Source organism: Phoca vitulina, unplaced genomic scaffold (assembly GCF_004348235.1).
Source record: "Phoca vitulina isolate PV1807 unplaced genomic scaffold, GSC_HSeal_1.0 scaffold28, whole genome shotgun sequence".
Lineage (NCBI taxonomy): Eukaryota > Metazoa > Chordata > Mammalia > Carnivora > Phocidae > Phoca > Phoca vitulina.
Window position 1 is genome coordinate 17,519,112 of NW_022589731.1, and position 19,847 is coordinate 17,538,958.

The 19,847-nt window shown below is 46.1% G+C and overlaps 1 protein-coding gene across 8 annotated transcripts in view; it reads right to left on the reverse strand.

Moving 5' to 3' along the window:
* The window catches only part of FGFR2 (fibroblast growth factor receptor 2), a 100,729-nt gene that overhangs the window by 18,028 nt on the left and 62,854 nt on the right, over positions 1 to 19,847 (reverse strand). For 5 of the 8 annotated variants that reach the window (XM_032423513.1, XM_032423511.1, XM_032423514.1 and 2 more), the window contains 5 exons: positions 18,282 to 18,472; positions 15,644 to 15,788; positions 13,381 to 13,583; positions 4,693 to 4,844; positions 1,689 to 1,810 (listed from right to left, as the gene is read on the reverse strand). In XM_032423513.1, coding sequence (XP_032279404.1) covers positions 1,689 to 1,810; positions 4,693 to 4,844; positions 13,381 to 13,583; positions 15,644 to 15,788; positions 18,282 to 18,472 — 813 coding nt within the window. The remainder of the gene's footprint in view (positions 1 to 1,688; positions 1,811 to 4,692; positions 4,845 to 13,380; positions 13,584 to 15,643; positions 15,789 to 18,281; positions 18,473 to 19,847) is intronic. The other 3 variants (XM_032423512.1, XM_032423515.1, XM_032423510.1) reach the window with 1 other exon arrangement.

Below are 19,847 nucleotides of genomic sequence, written 5' to 3' on the forward strand. Positions count from 1 at the left end.
GGCTTCTCCAAGGGGGGCTGTGATTCCCAACCTAAAAAAAATAAAAGTTTTATAAATGTCTGCTCTCTAATTTCAAGAAAAACAGCTTAGGTCCCACATTCATGGGCTCATAGCTTCGGCAAGGTGGCAAGACTCTTCCCCACGTGCCTCCCTTTGAGATAATTCGATACGGAAAACTGCATTTACTAAAAAAATGAAATAAGGAAATGCATAGGAGCCACGTGGCAAAAAGCTTTTTAACTTCACAAGCGGAAGAGCAACGTAATGGGCTGGAAGGTAAGATGCACACGGAGCCCAGGGAGGGCTGTCCTTCTGCGGTGAGCCACTCACTGGCTATAAAAATCGCCAGGGCCCCCACAGGGCTCCGGGGCTGATGTCCTTCTCCATCCTGAAAGGGAAGGCCAGCCTGAGTATATCCAGAGAAATAAATGCCCAGACCTCCAACTCTGAGCTCCAAAAACCAAACAAGATGTTCTTGCCAGAAGAGGCTGGAAGCTTGGGCCTTCCCCACGTTTGCCCCAGTCCGTGGCCAGGGGCTGCTGAGGTGGCTGTTTTGGGGCACGCAGCCCCCTACACCTGCCGCACAGGGGGGCAAGGGCACACAGGCAGACCCCGGCCATGCAGGACAAAAGCCAGAGGGCCACCTCTGTTGGTGGGGCACAGGCCTCCCTCACATCAAATCCCAAGGTGAGGAGCTCAAAACACCCAAGCTTTCCTTGGGAGCCATTCAGATCAACATCTTTACAAAATTCTTTTTTTTTTTTTTTTTGGACTATTTCCACCCTGCTACCTCTCCACTCGGAGAGGGACAGGACGACCATTGCATGAAGCCCACAAAAGAAAAGAAAAAGCCTAACTCCAGGAGCATCCACAGCGGGTCGGTACCAGCATCTAAGAACAGACAGGCATCTCTGCCCGGACACATGGGAAAAACTCTGTCCTTTCTCAGCTCCCTACAATAGGGTTTATAACGGAACCACTCCCTTAGATCTCCTCTCCTACACGAATACTACGGAGGAGGAAGCTGACGTTTGAAGTACTATGAGCTCCTTGGACACTGGCACGAAGCAGGGCTGGGCAGTCATCCCACGAATGCCAGGCGATGTTCACATCCCAGGGTAACTGTTCACATGTTCCAGAAGGTTCTGCCCGGCCACCAATCCCACCACCGATTCTGCTCCTTCCCTTTTAGCTTTCTAAGGGCTTCTCCCAGACCAATGTCAATTCTGCTTTGTTCCTCTTACAAAAGAGAAGGTGTGTCCTCCTCTCCCCACGCCTCCTCCCTCCCTCTCAGAGGCCAACCCTCCTTTATTTGTTAAGTTGAGGCTTGCATCCCAAATTCAGCATACCAAGACTCATCTAAATGAACCAATTATGGGTGAGTTGATATTTCTGAGCACATACAAATATAGAGGGAATAAAAAAATCGTGGTCATCAACAAGGAGCTCACGAAGAACAACCTGGGAGGCTACCCCTTTCTAACAAAACTGGCTTTTCTTTCTTGTAAGTACACGCAGCTCAAGATAAATCATCTGTCCAGGATGCTGATTTATACTGAAAACTTCTCAACCCCTAGGTCAACTATGTGCTCTCTGACCCCCTGCCATGATAGAGTTCACATGCCACAAAAGGAACATTCTTGATAAGACTCCCCCCCCAACACCCACCCGTCCCCCTCCCCGCGCACCTTTCAACATCTTCACGGCCACAGTGACTGCTTCCTTGGGCTTCTCTTTGTCAATTCCCACCGCCTCAGCCATGACCACTTGCCCAAAGCAACCTTCCCCCAGAGGTTTGCCCAGCGTCAGCCTAAATGTGTAAATAGGGGATTAGTGCACAGCATCTGGTGAAGGGGAAATTCCAGAACTAAATATAAAAATCTTTCAGCGGCTTGCAAAAGCATGGAGCATTTATCATATGGAACTAATGAGACCGGGGGTACACACGCGCTTGAGTATTTTCTTAGTGACGTTGTAGAGAATGTCAATTACGGGCGGGACAGCTATTAAGTTTCACATTTGTGTTCACGATTTATTTTCTTTGTGGAAGGTATCCTTGCTAGTGAGGTGGTCAGCTTTCCTAAGTGCTAACAATGAGGAGCTTTTGATCTCGGGCCAGTTGAATATTCGTAATTTAGAATGTCTCAAAGAAAAAATGTTAAAGCTGTTCTTATTTTTTGGTCTCTGTGAAGTGATGTCTTTAAAATCACTATTATTCAAATACCAGTGGATTTTACGCTCACATTCCTGGCCAAGTTACATGATATGAATCTTAAACGCATTTCAAGGAATCTCTAATTTTTCCCTAAAGGACAAAGAAAATTCTAGAAATTAAGGGGAATCTTTTTTGGCCTAACAGTTTAGAAATCCTTAACTACCCAAAATTAATAATGAAGAAAACCCAGAGTGAACATGATAAACTGTATTTCTAAGCTCAGAAGCTCGGTGCACGTCCTACTAATAGCCACATACTGTCTTTGGACATTCTAGAAGCCGACAGAATGGAGAAATCTTTGGAATACTCATGAATGTGGTTTTTTTTTTTTTTTTTCCACTTAAGCATAACGCAGCAAAGTATTTAACAGTCCTGAGTAAATAAACCGTATTTATGGTAAGTACACAATGGTTTACAAAAGCTAAGCAAAGACTGAGGGCACTGTATATGCTAGGCTGAGGTCATTCTGTTTCTCTCCTGAACTAAAATTAAATTTAATATCTTGGCAGAAAATAAACATTTGCATTGGAAAAATGGCTAATTTATGTCCTACTGCCCTGTTACTACAAGCATAACAATCCTTTCTTTGTGCCACGTCTGCCTCCAATCTAATAAACTGCTTCTAAATAGCCTTCATTCACTGGAAATCTGCCCCACCTACATCCGTGCTCAACTCCGTCCTGAAATGCTTAGCACTCACATTTGCCGCACTGAGGGTCCCCCCGAGGTGGGAGCAGACAGTCAGGCACATACAGACATCCACTGTTGACCGCAGCGTCACGGGGCCTGAACATGAGAGCTGTCATTTCTTAACGTGCGATCACAGCCACCCAGGTCAGTCCTAGACACACAAGAATGTGTGCCGGAGCCCTCCTACTTGTACACCCAAAGGAGGGAGCGAGGTGGCTTCGGGAGAAACTACCCCGTTCTCTTTCCACACTCTCCAGGTAAAGAAACCATTCTTTGTGTTTTTCTCTGATGCCTCCCAGTTGTTGTTCAATAAACAAGTCCTGAATGAATGAATGGTCTTTCCACTACGGTGCACAACTACACTGGAAATGGCCTCCATTAACTCTCCTGACAGAGTGATACCTGCGCAATGCTTTGGTTCCAGCTTACGATGCACATTAGTATCTCCAAACTGGCTCTTGGGGAACAAAGCCGGTGTAGAGCTATGGGATCAAAATCACGGTGCCCTGTAAGCCACCTCTCTTTCCAAACAGAGCTCGTCAGACCCAGGCTCTAGAATAGCTTAGCTTGGTACCTCTACATTTGTGGATGAGTTTCTTCTATTGTAATTAAACACCTCTCTGACCTAATCTCAGGGAGATACTGACAATGTGAAGACAAATAGGGAGTGGGAGCTACATAGAAGCAAGGCAACAGCTTATTCCGGTTGATGTGATGTAGATGGATAGTCCGTGATTTCCACCTTCCACTACTACCAAGGTTCAGATTCAAGGGACTACAAGTGGTACCCTAGAAGGGAGCTGCTGGCCTTCAAGGACCATCATACTTTATTTCAGAAGGTGGGTCTGGGTGCTGGTTCTGCCCAGAAGACAGAGGACTGGAAGCACAGGATCTGCCTCACACACTCTCTGCCTAGCCCCACCATGTTGTTGGGGTCTGTGGTTCAGAGCTCCCAGCTTACCACTCCATGAAGGGACGCGCAAGACGGGGAAACTCATGAGCCAAGAACTGCACTCGGTCTTGCAAGGTCTATACCATGGTCATCATTTTATAAACATGAAGTTCAGAGAATCAAGGTTGCCCAGCCGCTGCCTAGCTGAGCCAGGATTCAAATCCCGCCCAAGACAGCCCAAATACATGGACCTGAAGCCAAATCAAGAGATAAAGAGCTCCCAGTAATGCCTTCAACAGAGCCCAGGTGGTCATGCTCTGACTGAACGAACACCTGATTGGAACGCCTCCACATGATCCAGTAAAGAAAATATTATGGACCACAGGAAATGTGATGTCAGGTACCATATTCAAACCTTTGCAGCCCCATAGGACATTAACAACCCTTAAAAAAGAGCAACGCTGACTGAAGATTCTTCAGGCAATTTGTATTTTATACCTAATTTCCCCCAAAGAAATGAACTATAGAACAGTCATGTTCTAATAACCAGAAGTTGGAATGTCGTATCTGCTTTATCAATGAGATTTAGTCCTACGTTTAGTCCGTGTGACTGGGTTTGAATTATCCAAAAAGTAAAAAAGTGCTAACCAGGTACTATCTTGGTTGGGCACCAGCCATGCTTAGCAGCTTTTTAAAAGAACCAGTAAAAGAGAGAGAGAGAGAGAGAGAAAACCCATTCTTTCTTTTTCAGGAGTTGGTTATTTAGAAATAGCATCTCACTCCGCTCCTGTTGCATGATCTTTGCAGCTAAGGACCAGAAAAAGAACATGTCAATCCAACATCCCCATTTATGCCTACGATTCCATTCGGGGATGTGTCCAACAGAAGCACTCACTTATCTCTCGGGAACTCCCACTTGGGATCTTCTGGCAATTCATACTCGGAGACCCCTGCCAACATGGGGGTGTCTGCTGTTGAGGAGAGGCGCGTGGTTATCCTTACCAGCGGGGTGTTGGAGTTCATGGAAGAACTGGACTCGGCGGAAACCTGGAGACAAAACGCAAAGACGCAGATGTAATCCTGGCTCTACCTGAGAAGCCTGGCAGCCAGCCAGAGCCCAGCCAGATGTTTGATTCTGAGAAAGGAACAGAAGTGGGAGCGCTGGCCAAAGTCAAGAATTTAGGACCAAAACCACTGGATTCCAGCACCTCTGTCCTCCCTTCTTTGCAGTACCAGATTTCACCCACATCCTAGGTCCCTAAGACCAGGTTTGCAAACATTTTTAGATGATACCAGAGCAACATATGCCAGCCTTCTGACCCAGTTCCTCCGAACAAGCACCTGAGGACAGGGCCACCACCCCATGAGCTTCATGACTGCCTTTTTGCCTAGACCTGTCCCAGAGCCCCACGTGGTCAATCTCCCTGCAGACCAGCTCAGATCATGAATCAATTCTGTGCCTATGAAACTCCACAAAACCTGAGAAAATCAGCTCTTCGATATTTCGTCTCCCTTTTGGAATGAAAAGCTCAATGTCTCAAGGACTAGCTCGAGGATTCGAATGTGAAGGGCGTTCCAGTAGCTCTAAGTGCCCTAATTCCACGTAACCTGAGGCCCAGGCACTGGGGCCATTCTCTGCTTCTCCCCAGTCCTTCTGGGAACTGGCGGATGCTCAGGCCATTCGATGAAAATCAACAGACTCTTGTCAACTTCCCTTTCAGAAACTAGTGGATTGAACACATGGGACGAAAAGTCAAGGAGCAAAAAACTACATCCTTGATTCAGAATCACATGGGAAAGCTCCTCTCCCACCTGCAGCATGCAAGGGCTTCCCCGAGTTTTCTCATTCACCCTCACCCATTTTGGTCTGCGTCTGACAAAATGGTTACTTCTTAAATATAGCACCTTCCCTGTGCTGGTTTCTATAAAGGAAAACACACGCAGTGCCCACTTAAAGGCCAAATTTGAGAATTACTACACAATCCTGGAAAACCATGGGCTGCTTGACCACCCCCTTATTCTAAACCATGAACGAGACTTGGGAATCAAGAAAGTCGGAACATGAGGTTTAACATGGTCCAACAAAGCAGCCCGCCCTCCCACCCTGGTTCTGTCCCCTGCACGACTGCCCAGGTCAACTGTACTCCCCAGCTGTGCTGACGAACACCTTTTAAATTAAGGTGCCAAAGACGGAATGCAGATGAACAAACTTAGTTGGGATGACCATTCACAAAATAGAGCCTGAACCATTAACTGTACTTCCCTGGGAAGGTTATTTGGAAAACCTTTATTCTCTCCTTTGTAAGCCCAAATTGCCCTTAATGCAGATAGAAACCCAAGAAGATGCCCAAGAATGGACTGGGAGGGGGAGAAAATCATTTTAGGAATAGGAAGTTGGTTTCAGTATTAAAATCAAGTTGTACGTGATTTTTAACCCAGAATCTCTATTATCTTTTAAAATGTACAAGAGAACGGGCACCTGGGTGGCTCCGTTTTAAGCATCTGACTCTTGATTTCGGCTCCGGTCCCGATCTCAGGGCCATGGGATCGAGCCCCACACTGGGTTCCCCATTCAGCACAGTCTGCTTGAGGATTTTCCCTCTCCCCCCACCCCACTCCCGCTCACTCGCTCTCTCTCTAAATACATAAATCTTTAAAAAATAAAAGTAAAACATACAAGAGAACATTTCTGAGCCTTCTGAGCGATCTTCTGACAGGGAGACTCACTCCTAAATTTAACTATGCAGATAGTACGAGCAGTGCTATTGTGAACACCGTAAATAATTTTTTCTTTAAAAAGGAGCTGGAGAATCATTAATTTTGGAGCTGAGAGAACTTCGTGAATAGATTGGGCTCCCAAAGGCTGAGGCCTCACACCCAAGTGTCCACATGCTCGAGTGGCAGAAGCAAGGAGGAAAGCACAAAAGGTAACTGTGTGAACTCACGGAACCCACCCCTGCTCCCCACTAATGCCAGGTACTAGGCAGGGACCCCACCCTGGCCAAACAGACAACTTAGAACACCCCTCCAGTGTGTGGGGCCCAACACACTGCACTACACTGACTCGAGGCCATGTGCTACGGATACAAAAGGAGGCTGGTGTTTTCAGAGACAAAAAGTTCTTCTGGAAAGTTCTCCCCCATGAAGAGGCAAAAATCACCATTCACTGCAATGGGAACTTGTACCTGAGAATCACAGGCAACAAGTATCGACCACACTAGTAAAAGCCAACCTCTCGATGAGATGATACCGGCCCCAGATGGCCGCGGTCTAGCACATTCTGCCGCCATGACTCTCTCTGCAAGGCCAGCCAGGTAGCCTGTCACTACCGGCCCCGCAGGATTTCCAGAATTCCACCATCGGTGCCTGGTGTGCTGCCTTTGGGAGAGAGGAGTGGAAACCCAATGGGGACGTAACGGGGGGCATGGCTCTGAGTGAAAAGGCAGGTCCTCAAAAATCTCTGCTCTTAGTGGCAAGACTTAAGAGTATGATGGAAGAAAGCAGCCTTCCCACGTGGGGTGTGAGAACACAGCATCGTTTTTAAGCTTTCAGGAAGGATACAGAAGAGATTTAAGAGTGGCCACCTTCAGAGAGAGAGACTCAAACAGTTGAGGGATGGGGCAGAATTTGTCTTGCCTCAGAACTTTCCAAGCCATTTGAATTTTATTACCATGCCTATGTATTTCTCTTACGTTTTAGAAAAAGCACCTTCTTTAACAATAAAAATATGTTTGAAACAGGGTGACCTGACTTCTAAAATGAGTTAGAAATGACAAGAACCCTGCCCTTCTCCTTCCCCAGTGCTACCTTGCTGGGTTCTACGGCATCTCCGCACCCTCCCATGTGGGCACCCCACTGACCGGCCCCGGCCAAGCAGTCAACCCTAGCTGGTACCCTTCCCCTACTAACTGTTCACGACACGGGGCCTGGTCAGTTCCCACCCCACAGAGGTACCATGAGGGTAAAATGAGGTCACACCCATAAGGCATTTAGTGCTGAGCCTGGCACTTGCTAAGAGCTCAGTTAATATTTGCTACCAACACCACAAGAGCTTTCCCTAGCACCTTTTCAGAATCCTGCGCTGCCCGGATCCAAGGGAGCTTATGACCAGCACCTTCCTCTGGGGATCCCAGAAGATCTGGGGCCTGCGGTTGTTTGTGTGGGAGATACTAGCTTACTGTGTGCCCCGCAAAGAACGAAACCCCACTGGCATTAAGGGCTGAGACTGCCTTACTGGTTTGGACGATGAGACCCTCTGCTCACAGCCAGGATGGGCTGGGGCTCCAGCAAGTGAAAGAGCAAACCCAAGAAATAAGGGATCGCAGAGTCAGGGGTCAGTCCCAGGGCAGGAGGAAAGCTGGAGCATAAGAACGTCCTCATGACAAATATGGCTCAGAGGCTGCTTAAGAACAGAAAAACCTAACGTTCAGTCAGACGTTAACTGCTCTGCGGCTAACCTATGACCCGAGAGCAATCTTTGCCCACAAACCGATGGCGAAAGTTCACACACATACACATCTTCCTCCAAACAACCTCGACAAGGTTTTCATGTGAAAGCTTTTAAAACAGAAACCCTTGACGAACTTGGTTGTTATCATTACTATTAAAAACCTGAAAATCGTGTTTACGAAAATGATTACTTATGAAAGTTCTGTCCAGATTAAGTGTGGAGGTTTAGATTCAATGTATAAATCTGGAGAATACTTTTGTAAAAAGCAGAAAGGGGGAAAAGAGGTAAGAAAATACCAGAAGTATGAGAGACTAGAATTTGGTCACTCTGTCCATGGAGGTGTTATCTTAATTTTACCTCCATGCGTTTTTATTGAGCTTTTAAAAGCCCCTCTGGGACTGTAACCATGGCTGGCTTTCTCTTCATGCCGTTTCTGCTGTGAGCCAACGTGTTTCCGGGGCTTGGCGATTCCTCCATGAAACGTTGCATCTTGCTGGACCTTCTTTCCTTCCGAACATGTCCCTCAAGTAATTCCCACTGCCCACCTGTGAATCCCCTGACTAACACAGTGCCATTAAATTATCATTGGGTTTGGTTTTTTTTTTTTTTTTTTTGCACATAATCATGATCTTCCCTTATCAGATAGCCTATCTAATTTAAAAATATTCCATGGGTGGCGATCATTAAGTTACTGACAAACAATAAATGGGAACACCCTAAAATAAACCGCCTTCCCGCTCCTCAATCCCCACAGGAACGCTTCTAGCGTGTATTTTCAGTCTCTACTCAACTCCCCACTTTCCGGAATCTCTTTAACACGTGCCATAAATCAAGCTTTTAACGAAATGTGCCTTTTGTATATTTCTACAGTCTATAGGGGAGATTAAGCAAGGAAGTGGGTTTTTTTTCTTTTCTTTTTAAAGGGCCACCAAGAAATAGTGTTACCTCTGCATACTAGAGTAGACTAGATTAGAACCAAGGCAGGGGACCTCACAGAGAGTAAGGCAGGCAGAAGCAAAGAGGGGAGGGGTGACGAATGTGCACGCTAATTCCTGACTCTGAAGCTGTGGATCCACGTTCCCAAGCCAGAAGAGAAGGCCCCAAGTTAACATACTTTTGTTCTAAGCCCTGCCCACCATTCCCCAATGTCCAAACAAAATGCTTTCACCCACCTCGAACCAGGTGGCTGGGATTAAAGGTTCAAGGAGTTTCAGGGGTTGGATTCAAAATTTAATTCATCAGACGAGGTGGTTTATCACTCTTCTCCTTTGCCAGGTCTCTGCCTCCCCCATGCTGCTCCCTGGACTCCATGAATCAACCCATCAGAGCAATGGCTCACGGGTCCTGGACGGGCTGGTTCTTCCTAGAAGATCCCAGTAGCCAAAATCCAAATCAGATCTCACACTGCCCTGTCTTTGGAAGGCTGAGAGGGGAGAACAGCCAATGGGGGCGCCCACATGGAAGGGCAGAGTCCAGTTAGCCATGCACGGCCACTCTCATTACCCACATGTGTTCTGGAACCAGGGAGGTCTCACTAGACCACCTGAGGAACCAAAAGATGGAGAATATTCCAAGATCATGGTATTTTGCTGCTAGACAGTGAATGAGCTTCTAGGAGTGGAACCCTCCTTCACAGGGTTCATTGTGTTTAATAACCATTAATGCACAGCCCCTACCCAGGAGATGGGTTTATCTGTTTATGGCAAAAGGGAAATCTCCATCCTGCCCTATGGAAACTCTGGCTCCAGAGAAGGAAGTCGATGTACTCACTGAAAAACTGATCCACCAAACCCAGCAAAGCACATGCCTCCTGAACAAACCTCCTCAATTTCCCCTGCACCCCTCTCCCCACTAATGCCCCTGATGTGTGCGGCACAGGGAAAGTGAAACCCTCTCTTGAACTCATGGATGTGCAAAGGCTGCGTCCCAATGACTATGGCTATCCACTGGCAGCCCCAGAGACCTACACAAGAGCTGACAAGCTCACGAGGACACCCTCTCTGGGCTGGTCCCCTTGATCACTCTGATTCCAAAGGAGCAGGCGCGCCAGGGGCTGGCATGGTATCCGAGCCCCAGCACTGAAAGCAGGATGAACCCCTGTCAAGGGACACAGGGAGACGCTGTGTGCAACCTGCCTCCCCCAACCAAAAAGTTCTCTTGTCTTTCCTCAAGCATCAAAATGCATAAAGAGCCTCAAAAAACTCCTGCTTACTGGGGCATGAACACAAGGAATTTCTTCTTAGCTACCAGAGAAAAGTATTTTTGACTCAAAAAAATAACAAACTGAAATGTCTGTCTCATAACAGTTAAGTCCAGGACAAATTAGTAAATGTCAAGAAGGAAAAACTCACAGCAGGATTAAAAAAAAGAAGAAAGGGAGAAAGAAAAAAAGAAAGAAGGAAAAGAAAAAACACAACTCTTCTTGTTCTAAACAGAGAACAATGATGGATTGAGTTGAGTGAGATGTTGTGTGTATGTGTGTTGGGGGAGGGGCGAGGGTCAGGGCCAAGAAGATAACACTCGAACTCCATCATGAAGACGCTCAGTGTTACCTGTGTGGTAGAGGAGGTTGGGCAAATACAGCGTGAAAAGTGGCCTTGCAAATAACTAGAAGAACCCATCCTCAAGACATCTGATTACAGGCTCACCTGTCGCCAGGTAAAGGCATGCTTGGCATCCCTGTGGTATTTTCTCTGTCATCAACAATCTGCTGGCCTTTATGGGGCTTCTCATTCCAGCTACAGCCCAATAACCCTCTTTTATCCAGATACCTGATAGGAATCTCCTTCCCCACCAAAGGGGCCATGCTTACTGTCAGAGTGCTCTTTGTAAAGAATCACACATCCATTTTAACATATAAGAGGAGGTGAGGTGTGTCAACATTCCCCCAAATAAATTAATCTCCCAGAGATCTGTTTTTTTTTTTCCAGGGCATTGCTATTTGCCCACCTTCCTCTGCTTCTCTTATTCTACTTGACCCTACTAAAACCCAAGACAACTACATTCCAAACGATGACCGCCAAATAACCTTGGAACCACTGGTGAAGGTGACAGGTCTTATCTTGCATGGAACCTGGGTTAGACCAAGCACTCGGGAAATTATGATAAAGGAAAGAAAGAAAGAAAAGAAAGAAAGAAAGAAGAAAAAAGGAGAAAAACCTAATGTTCCCCTTGGTTATACAGGGGAAAGTATAGCAAGAATGACCAACTGAGGTGGAGACAAAGAAGAAAAGCCAGTCAAAGAGAAATGAAAATAAGATGACTAGGGTTGAGTCAAGGAGATTTTTAAGGGCAGCTGTGTCTTTTATATTTAAGTTAAAAAAAAGAGCATTGTAATAGTGGCAGAAAAAAAGATGATGACATCATTATGGGCCAATGGTCTAGCTACACCAAATTGCAGGTTTCCTCCAGAAGGTAGCATTTTCCCCTATTAGAAAAAAAATTAATAATAGAGATGGGAACACCACTCCCTTTTCCAACTCCCTGAGGTCAGGTTCTCAAGATGGTGGCTGGAAGAATGGCCCAGAGGTAGCTGGAAAGGAGGAGGGAGGGGGAGGGGTGGCCATAGCACCTGAAGGTCACTGAAGGCACCATCCGACCATGTGAAGAGTCACCTTCAGACTGGACTCTCCCAAAGTCAGGCAAGTGGCCTCATCATTGCTTCTCTAGAAGGTCCCAAGAATGATAGTGGTATCATTTCAATAACAATAGCATCCTTGGTGGCAGGAGTCACCCAATGGGCACCTTTATTTCCCTTGCTCTTAACATAATTTGGGCAATCACCTACACTTGACAACACACTCCAAATGTTATCCTCAGCCTCTAAAAAGAATAAAGAGCTGCCTGATACGTGGCTTCAAAGGAGTCAACAAGGACCCATTCAGCCCGGAGCTTGGAGCTGGGTTGAGAACAGCAAGAGCCATGCCAAAACTGTGGCTGGCCAACTGGTTCCTAATCCGTGCTAACGCCAGATCCAGAAAATGTCATCGCCACCTGAAGTCCCAGGAGGGACAGGGCTGGGATTAACCCAGAGTTTCTCGGAGTACGTTTCAGAATCACCCAAGGACCCGATTAAAATACAGGTTCCGGGCCCCATTTCAAGATCTACTGGACGAGAATCTCCAGGGCTAAGACTAAGGAATCTGCAATTTTAACAAACGCCCTGTAAATTCTACTAAAGCACATACTGCAACAGAGCCAGTGAGTTAGCCATTTTACTTGGTTGTCTCAAAAGAAATTCCTCGATCGGAACAAAGTTCCCAATACTTATTTTAGTAAACACTTCCCATTCATACCTGCCTTCCCCTTCCATCTTCATGAACACAGAAGAAAGAGTCAAAGCATATCCTGTCCCACTTGGCTTTGCAGCTTCGGGTTAAGGCAAAGGTGTAGAGGCTCTATCTTGCCCTCTCCCCAAAGCAAAATGACACCAATCACGAGGCGCACACAAGCAAAAAGTAACCACCAAAGGCCAGTCACGGGGTTAAGAACAATCTGTTGCTCATTCAATATAAAAATCTTTCTACCACCAAATCCATAGCCACACTTGCGAATGATTAACAATAACATAATATATGCATACATTTCTATTTTAAGAATCAGAGAGGTCGAGCCAAAACCCAGTTAAGAAAGACATCATAGTCTGGTCTAAATCAAGCAGTAGTTCAGTTTCATCTCCAGGGCCTAAGTTTCTGACCTTGATTTAAAATATAAGTCAAAGAGAACTAGAGTCCCGCCCTTTCCAACTAGTGGCATAAGCCTGTCTCAAAAACAGCATTAGATCATAGGGGACAAAAGTGGCCTATGATTCAAAAAGACCGCTACACTTGAGCCTCAAACACACAAGGGCAATGCCTCCCCGTGTTATTTCCAGTCCTACCGATTAGCTCCCAGAGTCTCACACCGTCATGCTTTCTTGTTCTTGGAACTTGACTCAGCTGACCCGACTGATGCACCAGCACTTGACTCTCCGAGCCCCCAACACTAACTGGAGAGCCACTGAGAGGCATGTCGGGACCGCTCGCACAGCGAAACTCACAGAAGTATAGGATTATCGTAGCCGAAAAACAGACCCAAGGGCTGGCTGGGGCGTGGGGGGAGGAGTAAATTTCTTCAAACTCTTTATCTACTTTCTGTTACCTGTCTCCGCAAGGGGATGCGCTTGGTCAGCTTGTGCACAGCTGGCTGGCTGCTGAAGTCTGGCTTCTTGGTCGTGGTCTTCATTCGGCACAGGATGACCGTCACCACCATACAGGCAATTAGGAAGACCCCTATGCAGTAAATGGCTATCTCCAGGTAGTCTGGGGAAGCCGTAATCTCCTTTTCTCTTACAGGAGCTAGAGTGTAGACCACAGGGGAGGAACAGATAAGCAGGCCACAGAGTTAGGACATGGGGTTGCTGCATCCCGGCATAGCTAAACGAATCACAAGGGGATGACCATTCCCAAGGACAGGCTTTCCAATGACTCAATGCTGCAGAATGGCATGGGCTATGGGCCTGCCATGCACCTCTCCCAAATGAAGGTGAGTAACCAAGGGCTCCCCGCTTGACCACCGGGGCCCAAGCAGCCGCTAGCTCTAGCCTCAATGGACCTCTGCAATCCAGTGATCGTGATGGATTGGCTGCCTCCAAGGCACAAAGGGCAGGCTACAGGGCCACATTCTGTCAGACATTTGGGCAGAATAGGACAGTTATCCACATCTACAGGGGAAAAAAAAAGGACTGTCTTCCATGGTGGTCTCTGATGCAAACCAAATCAAAAATTCGTAAACAATGCCCACTGTGCATGTGAAGAGATGGTACCTCACTCTTATTTGGGTGAGCTCTTCCAAAGGAAGATGTGACAGGGTGATTTACCCCAGATGAACACACTTCCATATGAAATGAAATAAATATTCATCTAGTAGGCTGGTCCAGAAAGTTTTCAAATTTCTTAATATAGTCCAGCATATTATTCAACCAAATAAACAAATTAACTGAATTTAAAGGCCAAATTGCCTTTAATATACAATCATTATGTCTGTACCATGGAACGCTTCTAATATCCCTTAATCAATTACCATTTAAGATTTGTGTTTTCTGGTTATACTGAGATCACTACAACTTTTCTCTTAAAGAAAAAATAGAAACGGTATTATGTGAGTTTCCACATAATTACTTAAGGTAGCACGTTCTTAGATCAACTTCCAGTAATATCTGCTCCCTCCTCAGTCCTCAATGGTCATTGAGCTACAAGCAGTGTATTTCCAAACAGTATTTTTCTCAAACTGCATTCTTAGTTAATGTGCTAGTACTATCAGGCAAACTGGTTAAGAAGTGCCAATTAGGCACCTGCAGAATGCAGTACTACAAGTAAAAAGCAAGCTCAACATAAGAGGCATCTCATTGTTTCAAAGCAAATATCCATAGAGCAGACTCACAACAAAAGGGAAAATGGATGCAATGGTATTATTTAAAGCTTATACATTTTAATCAGAAAAAATACTTGCAAGATAGTCAAAACTCCCAGCAGCACAGCACAAAATGAAATATCAATTTCTTTTTACTAGATATAAAAATAAGCATGCAGGTAGGCACCATACTCTAAAAGTAAGGAATTAATAACTGGAGTGGAACATCATGAGCTAGCAAACCAGTCTATGCAGCTTCACAAAGGAAATGACAAAGAGACACACATCAAAGTAGATCGTGATTATCAGGAGAAGTTCGACGAGGACAGAGATGTCGGTTAAAGATTCAGACAGAAGCAGTATGTAGGCAACAGGGCTTCGCTGATGTTGATTTCTCCACAGGGCAGAAATAACATCAAGCCCAAGTTGGCGAGAGCATGCTTTGCAGGAAAGGCAAACTGAGGGTCCATTTTATTGCAACATGCGGCAAGCCACCGATTCCCGAGGTAGGTAACACACTGCTTCTGTACGTCCTACGTGCCGAGGTGCTTCTCCCCAGGCACCCCAACATACATCCACCTATTTACATATCATTAAAAAAGAGAGAGTGGAACAACGTAATAAAAGTACATATGGGGTTTTAGTGAAATGGAATTTGAAATGAGAAAAAATTACTTTGAATTTTACAAAGTAATTTCCCCTTCTTTTCCTTAAAAGAAATGCAGATGGGTGAATTTATACATTGACTCAATGACTCACTGAAAATACAAGATCCCTTTGGGTTTTAAGGATGAAATTTCACTTGATCATAAATGGGACTGTGGGATCTCATTGTAAGTGAATTTCCAAAGGCAACTTTCTTATCCCCGGGGGATAATTTTCAGCATTTTTAAGAATCTTTACGCCAGGATAAAAGGGGCCATTTCTGAGAACAGAAGCTGTGTTAATTTTATAGCAATCAACCCAGAAAAGGGAAAAAACCATGGCGAGAAAGAGCAGTATATACCTGGCAGAACGGTCAACCATGCAGAGTGAAAGGATATCCCAATAGAATTACCCGCCAAGCACGTATATTCCCCAGCATCCTCAAAAGTTACATTCCGAATATAGAGAACCTCAATCTCTTTGTCCGTGGTATTAACACCGGCGGCCTAGAAAACAGGGAAGCAAGAGAAAAGGCTAGACAACATAGGGATGATCGTGGAGGGGGCCGTGGAACCAGGAGGCATGGCACCAGGGGCTCCGGCAGGTGCTGGCCACCAGAAGATTCCGATCGCAGCCCGTCCACAAAGCCCACAACCGAGAGACACTGAGCAGCTTGCCTCCACAGGCCCGTCACCACACCGGCTTCACCACCTAGACATGCATGCAATCAGACGCATGGAAAAATCAACCCACAGAGATCCGTTCTCTTGGCCTTTGTGTTGCTTTGGATTTAGGGATGGTTTTCCAAAAGTGTAAGCACCCAAAAGTCCCAGCTGGGTTCTGGTCCTGTTGGCTGCAGACTCCCACCTTGAGAAAAGGATGGTGCTGTCTAAATTATTGTGTTGTAAAGCAAAACCCTGGAGACACGCCCAAGTGGACACCTGGCACGTCCTTCCAGCCCGGTGGGGACCAACCAGGGTGGAATATTGTGTCGGTTACTGGACTCTGATATTCATGTGGAACCATCTTGACTCACATTGCATGAAAGAAAACAGAAGAAAGTACGATCTTGGTAGCAAAGAAACTGGTTTTTTTTTTTCCTTCAATATAAACATTTGAGTGTGAGTCGTGACAAAGAATGTCAACCTGCCTTCAACAGTGTCCACATCCATAAAATGGATTATGCTCCAACTTAGGATAGCAAGGTCAAGGACAGCATCTCCTAAGCACCCATTATGTAACCAAGGAAATGATACTCTGTTGGAAAAATTATCGCGTGCCAGTATTTCTCTACCAATCTGGGGCAGAAGAAGGCATGAATTCTGCTGATATGTAAATGTCCCAAATTCAACAGGCATGCCTGTGTGTGTTGAAACTGCTGCTGGTGTGCAGAAATGACGGGGAATGTGCAGCCCAAACAAGATAAACCAGAAGGAACGACTTAAAAACTGGGTGGGGGGGTGGCAGGGGGTGGCAGTAATCTTTAGAGGAAATGAGAGCAAGCACTTTGAACATCGTGGGCATTTTTCCATGGCTGCTGGTATCCTACCAGCTGCATCACCGAAGAAAGATTATGACGAATATACCAAGGCCACAGAGTCATCCTAGAAGCTGCCTGCAGTCTCCCAAAGCACCAAATCTTTTCAGCTTCTATATCCAGCCTTCTTTTAAAAAAAAAAAAAACAAAAAACAAAAACACAAAACATTGTTACCTTGCTGTTTTGGCAGGACAGTGAGCCAGGCAGACTGGTTGGCCTGCCCTATATAATTGGAGACCTTACATATATACTCCCCAGCATCCGCCTCAGTCACATTGAACAGAGCCAGCACTTCTGCATTGGAACTATTTATCCCCGAGTGCTGGAACAGACACAGGAGAACAATATAACGGCCAACCAGGAAGGACTTTGCACTGTCTAGGGACCCACCACCAACACACCACCAAAAAAAAATAAAAAAAAAAAACAATCTCCATTAGGTCTAAGGAGCTGCCTTAAAGGGTTGTGGGCTTAGACAGAACAAAATAAACTAACTGGTGGGCCATGGAAGTGACCCAGTGGAGAGGGATAGAAGGGTGCGATCAATACCGAGCAGAACGGACCCGCAGTTCCCCAGGCTGGTCATCTTTTTCCAGCTCTTTTGACCACTGGGATTCTCAGCTGGGGAGAACACCTCATCGGTTGAGAGTTCTTAATGGAACTACCTATGGTTCTATGGGAAGACTGTTCTTTTTAAGGACGTTCTCTACGAGCACCTACATGCGGGAGACGTCGTAGGCAGTGGCTAAGGAGAGGCTTACAGACTTAGCTGCCACTTGCTATCACCGTCCTGAAGCCCAAGACAGATCTAAAAATTAAAGAGGCTGATGCTATCACCAAGTCCCCTCTTGCAAGGAACCAAATACGAAATACAAGGAGAAAGGAAGTCTCCTTGTTCAACATTTCGCTGGTGCAAAAACATTTTCTAAAGTTTGTCTAAACCACATGTGAATGAATTTCAAAGGCCAAAAGCCTTCTTTTAAAAGTAAAATGTAAATTGCCTCCGACAGATGGCTACTCCAATTTGATCCTAACGTCGTACTAAGAGAAGTCGACATTGGCGTTAACCATAAACCCTGGTACCACGCGAGCTTACAAAGCTCTTTCAATGCACGCCATTGCATGGATTCTGCACAACCACCCCGTAGGGGAGATGGCATCATGATCCCCACTTTTATGGATGTGCAGCTAAGCCTCAATATCTCATATGAGATCTCAGGGCCAATAAGTAGCTGAATTATTCTGACTCCCACTTGAATAGCCCTTCCCTCCCCCTCCCTCCCCCCCCCATTCCCTTCTGCAATTTTACTAGCAAGCCTAATAATCTGCTAATTCCCTACCACACTCTCTTCTGGCCGATCAAGTAAGACCAACAGATCCAACGGAAAATCAAAGAACCTGTCCCCACGTCCACGACAGAGACCCCAGGTGTGGGTCCCTTCAGATTCAGAAAGTCCTCACCTTCAGCACCTTGAGGTAAGGCAGCCCGTCGGGCCCGTATTTGCTGCCGTTCTTTTCTACATGTTTGATCCACTGAATGTGGGGCTGGGCATCGCTGTAAACTTTGCAGACAAACTCCACGTCACCTCCGACCACAGTGGAGGCGTTCGCTGGCAGTCCAGCTTGGAGGATGGGCCGGTGTGGCGATCGCTCTGAGGGAGAGAGGGAGGAGGGGGGAGAACCGAATAAATAAGTTGTGTTGTCCAGAAGGCTGTTCGTGAACACAAGCCAAAAAGGCCTCAAGTCTGCTGGCTGACTCCTTTGAAATAACACTGCGGCCCAATGCATAACAAAACCGACTTCAAAGGAGACTGCTGGAGCGCAACCCTTGTAAAAAGAATACTTATTTAGAAAACAGAGAGAAGAAACTTCTGATACCTCAAGTTATCGGTTGTCCATGGCCACCTACCGAACAAGGGGAAAGATTTTATGTTGACAATCGAAAGGACAAACGGCAGGGGATGGGGGCCTCTTCACTTGTCCCACTTGGGATAATATCGGGAGACTCACTCTGACCATAAGCTTAACACCACAGGCAAGGGACAAGCCTAAGGTCACCCTGAACACCAAAATGGCTCCCATACACAGCGTCTCCCGAAAATTCTCTAAGGCGCTCTGAGAAAACCTCCATTTCTTATTTTGAAAAGAAAAACCGAAAGCAGGAGCTCAGAGTGATGAACAGACTGAATGAACAACTGGGTTCATCCCTTTACTCTGGACTTCACTCCTTTTATTCAACATCCATCCATTCATTACCTCGATATATATTGTTACCGTCTGCCAAACGCTAGACGCACAAGCAGACATTCCTTCTTCAGATGTGGCACCAAAAGAAACACAGACAGACACCAGTTCCCCAATCCTGGTGATGTTCTAGGCCATGTTCAAGGAAGTCCCAGAGAGGGTATGCTAGCCACCACTCCCCGCCCTCACTTGCCTTGCCTCTCTCTCTAGGCAAAAAGTTCTCAACAGAAGACACCCTACATCCTATGCCTAGAAAAGTTCCTCTCCCGTTGAGAGGGGGTCTCTACAGAAATCATATAGAGGCAACTAGGTCAAGGTATATGAGAAACTGTAGGCAAGAGTCCTCAAGAATGTGGTAACAGACCAGCCCGTTGTGTGATCCTGTCCACAAAGGCCCTAGAATCCCAGGCTGACTGCCATCTTACTACGTGACAATTCGGTCAAGAGTACATACCCAATCATCCATCCAGCCATCCACAAACGTATCATCCCACCCCCACGTACCTGCACGTACAAGCCAGCCTCCCCCTCTGTCTCCCCACACTGTAGATACCACTGTCTTTGTCTAGACTCCCAGCTTTAAAAATGGCCAAGGGAAAGAAGGAGATCCCAACCAACCCAACACACCAAAGATGCCTCCACCCTACACCTGAGTATCCCTGTGCACTGGATTGGAAATATAGCAAATTAGAATGACAGATATCTAAACCCTTCTATATTTGAGCCTTTCAGATTAAAATATCATTTGCTGGAATTTGTTGGACACAAGCCAAACCATGTGTA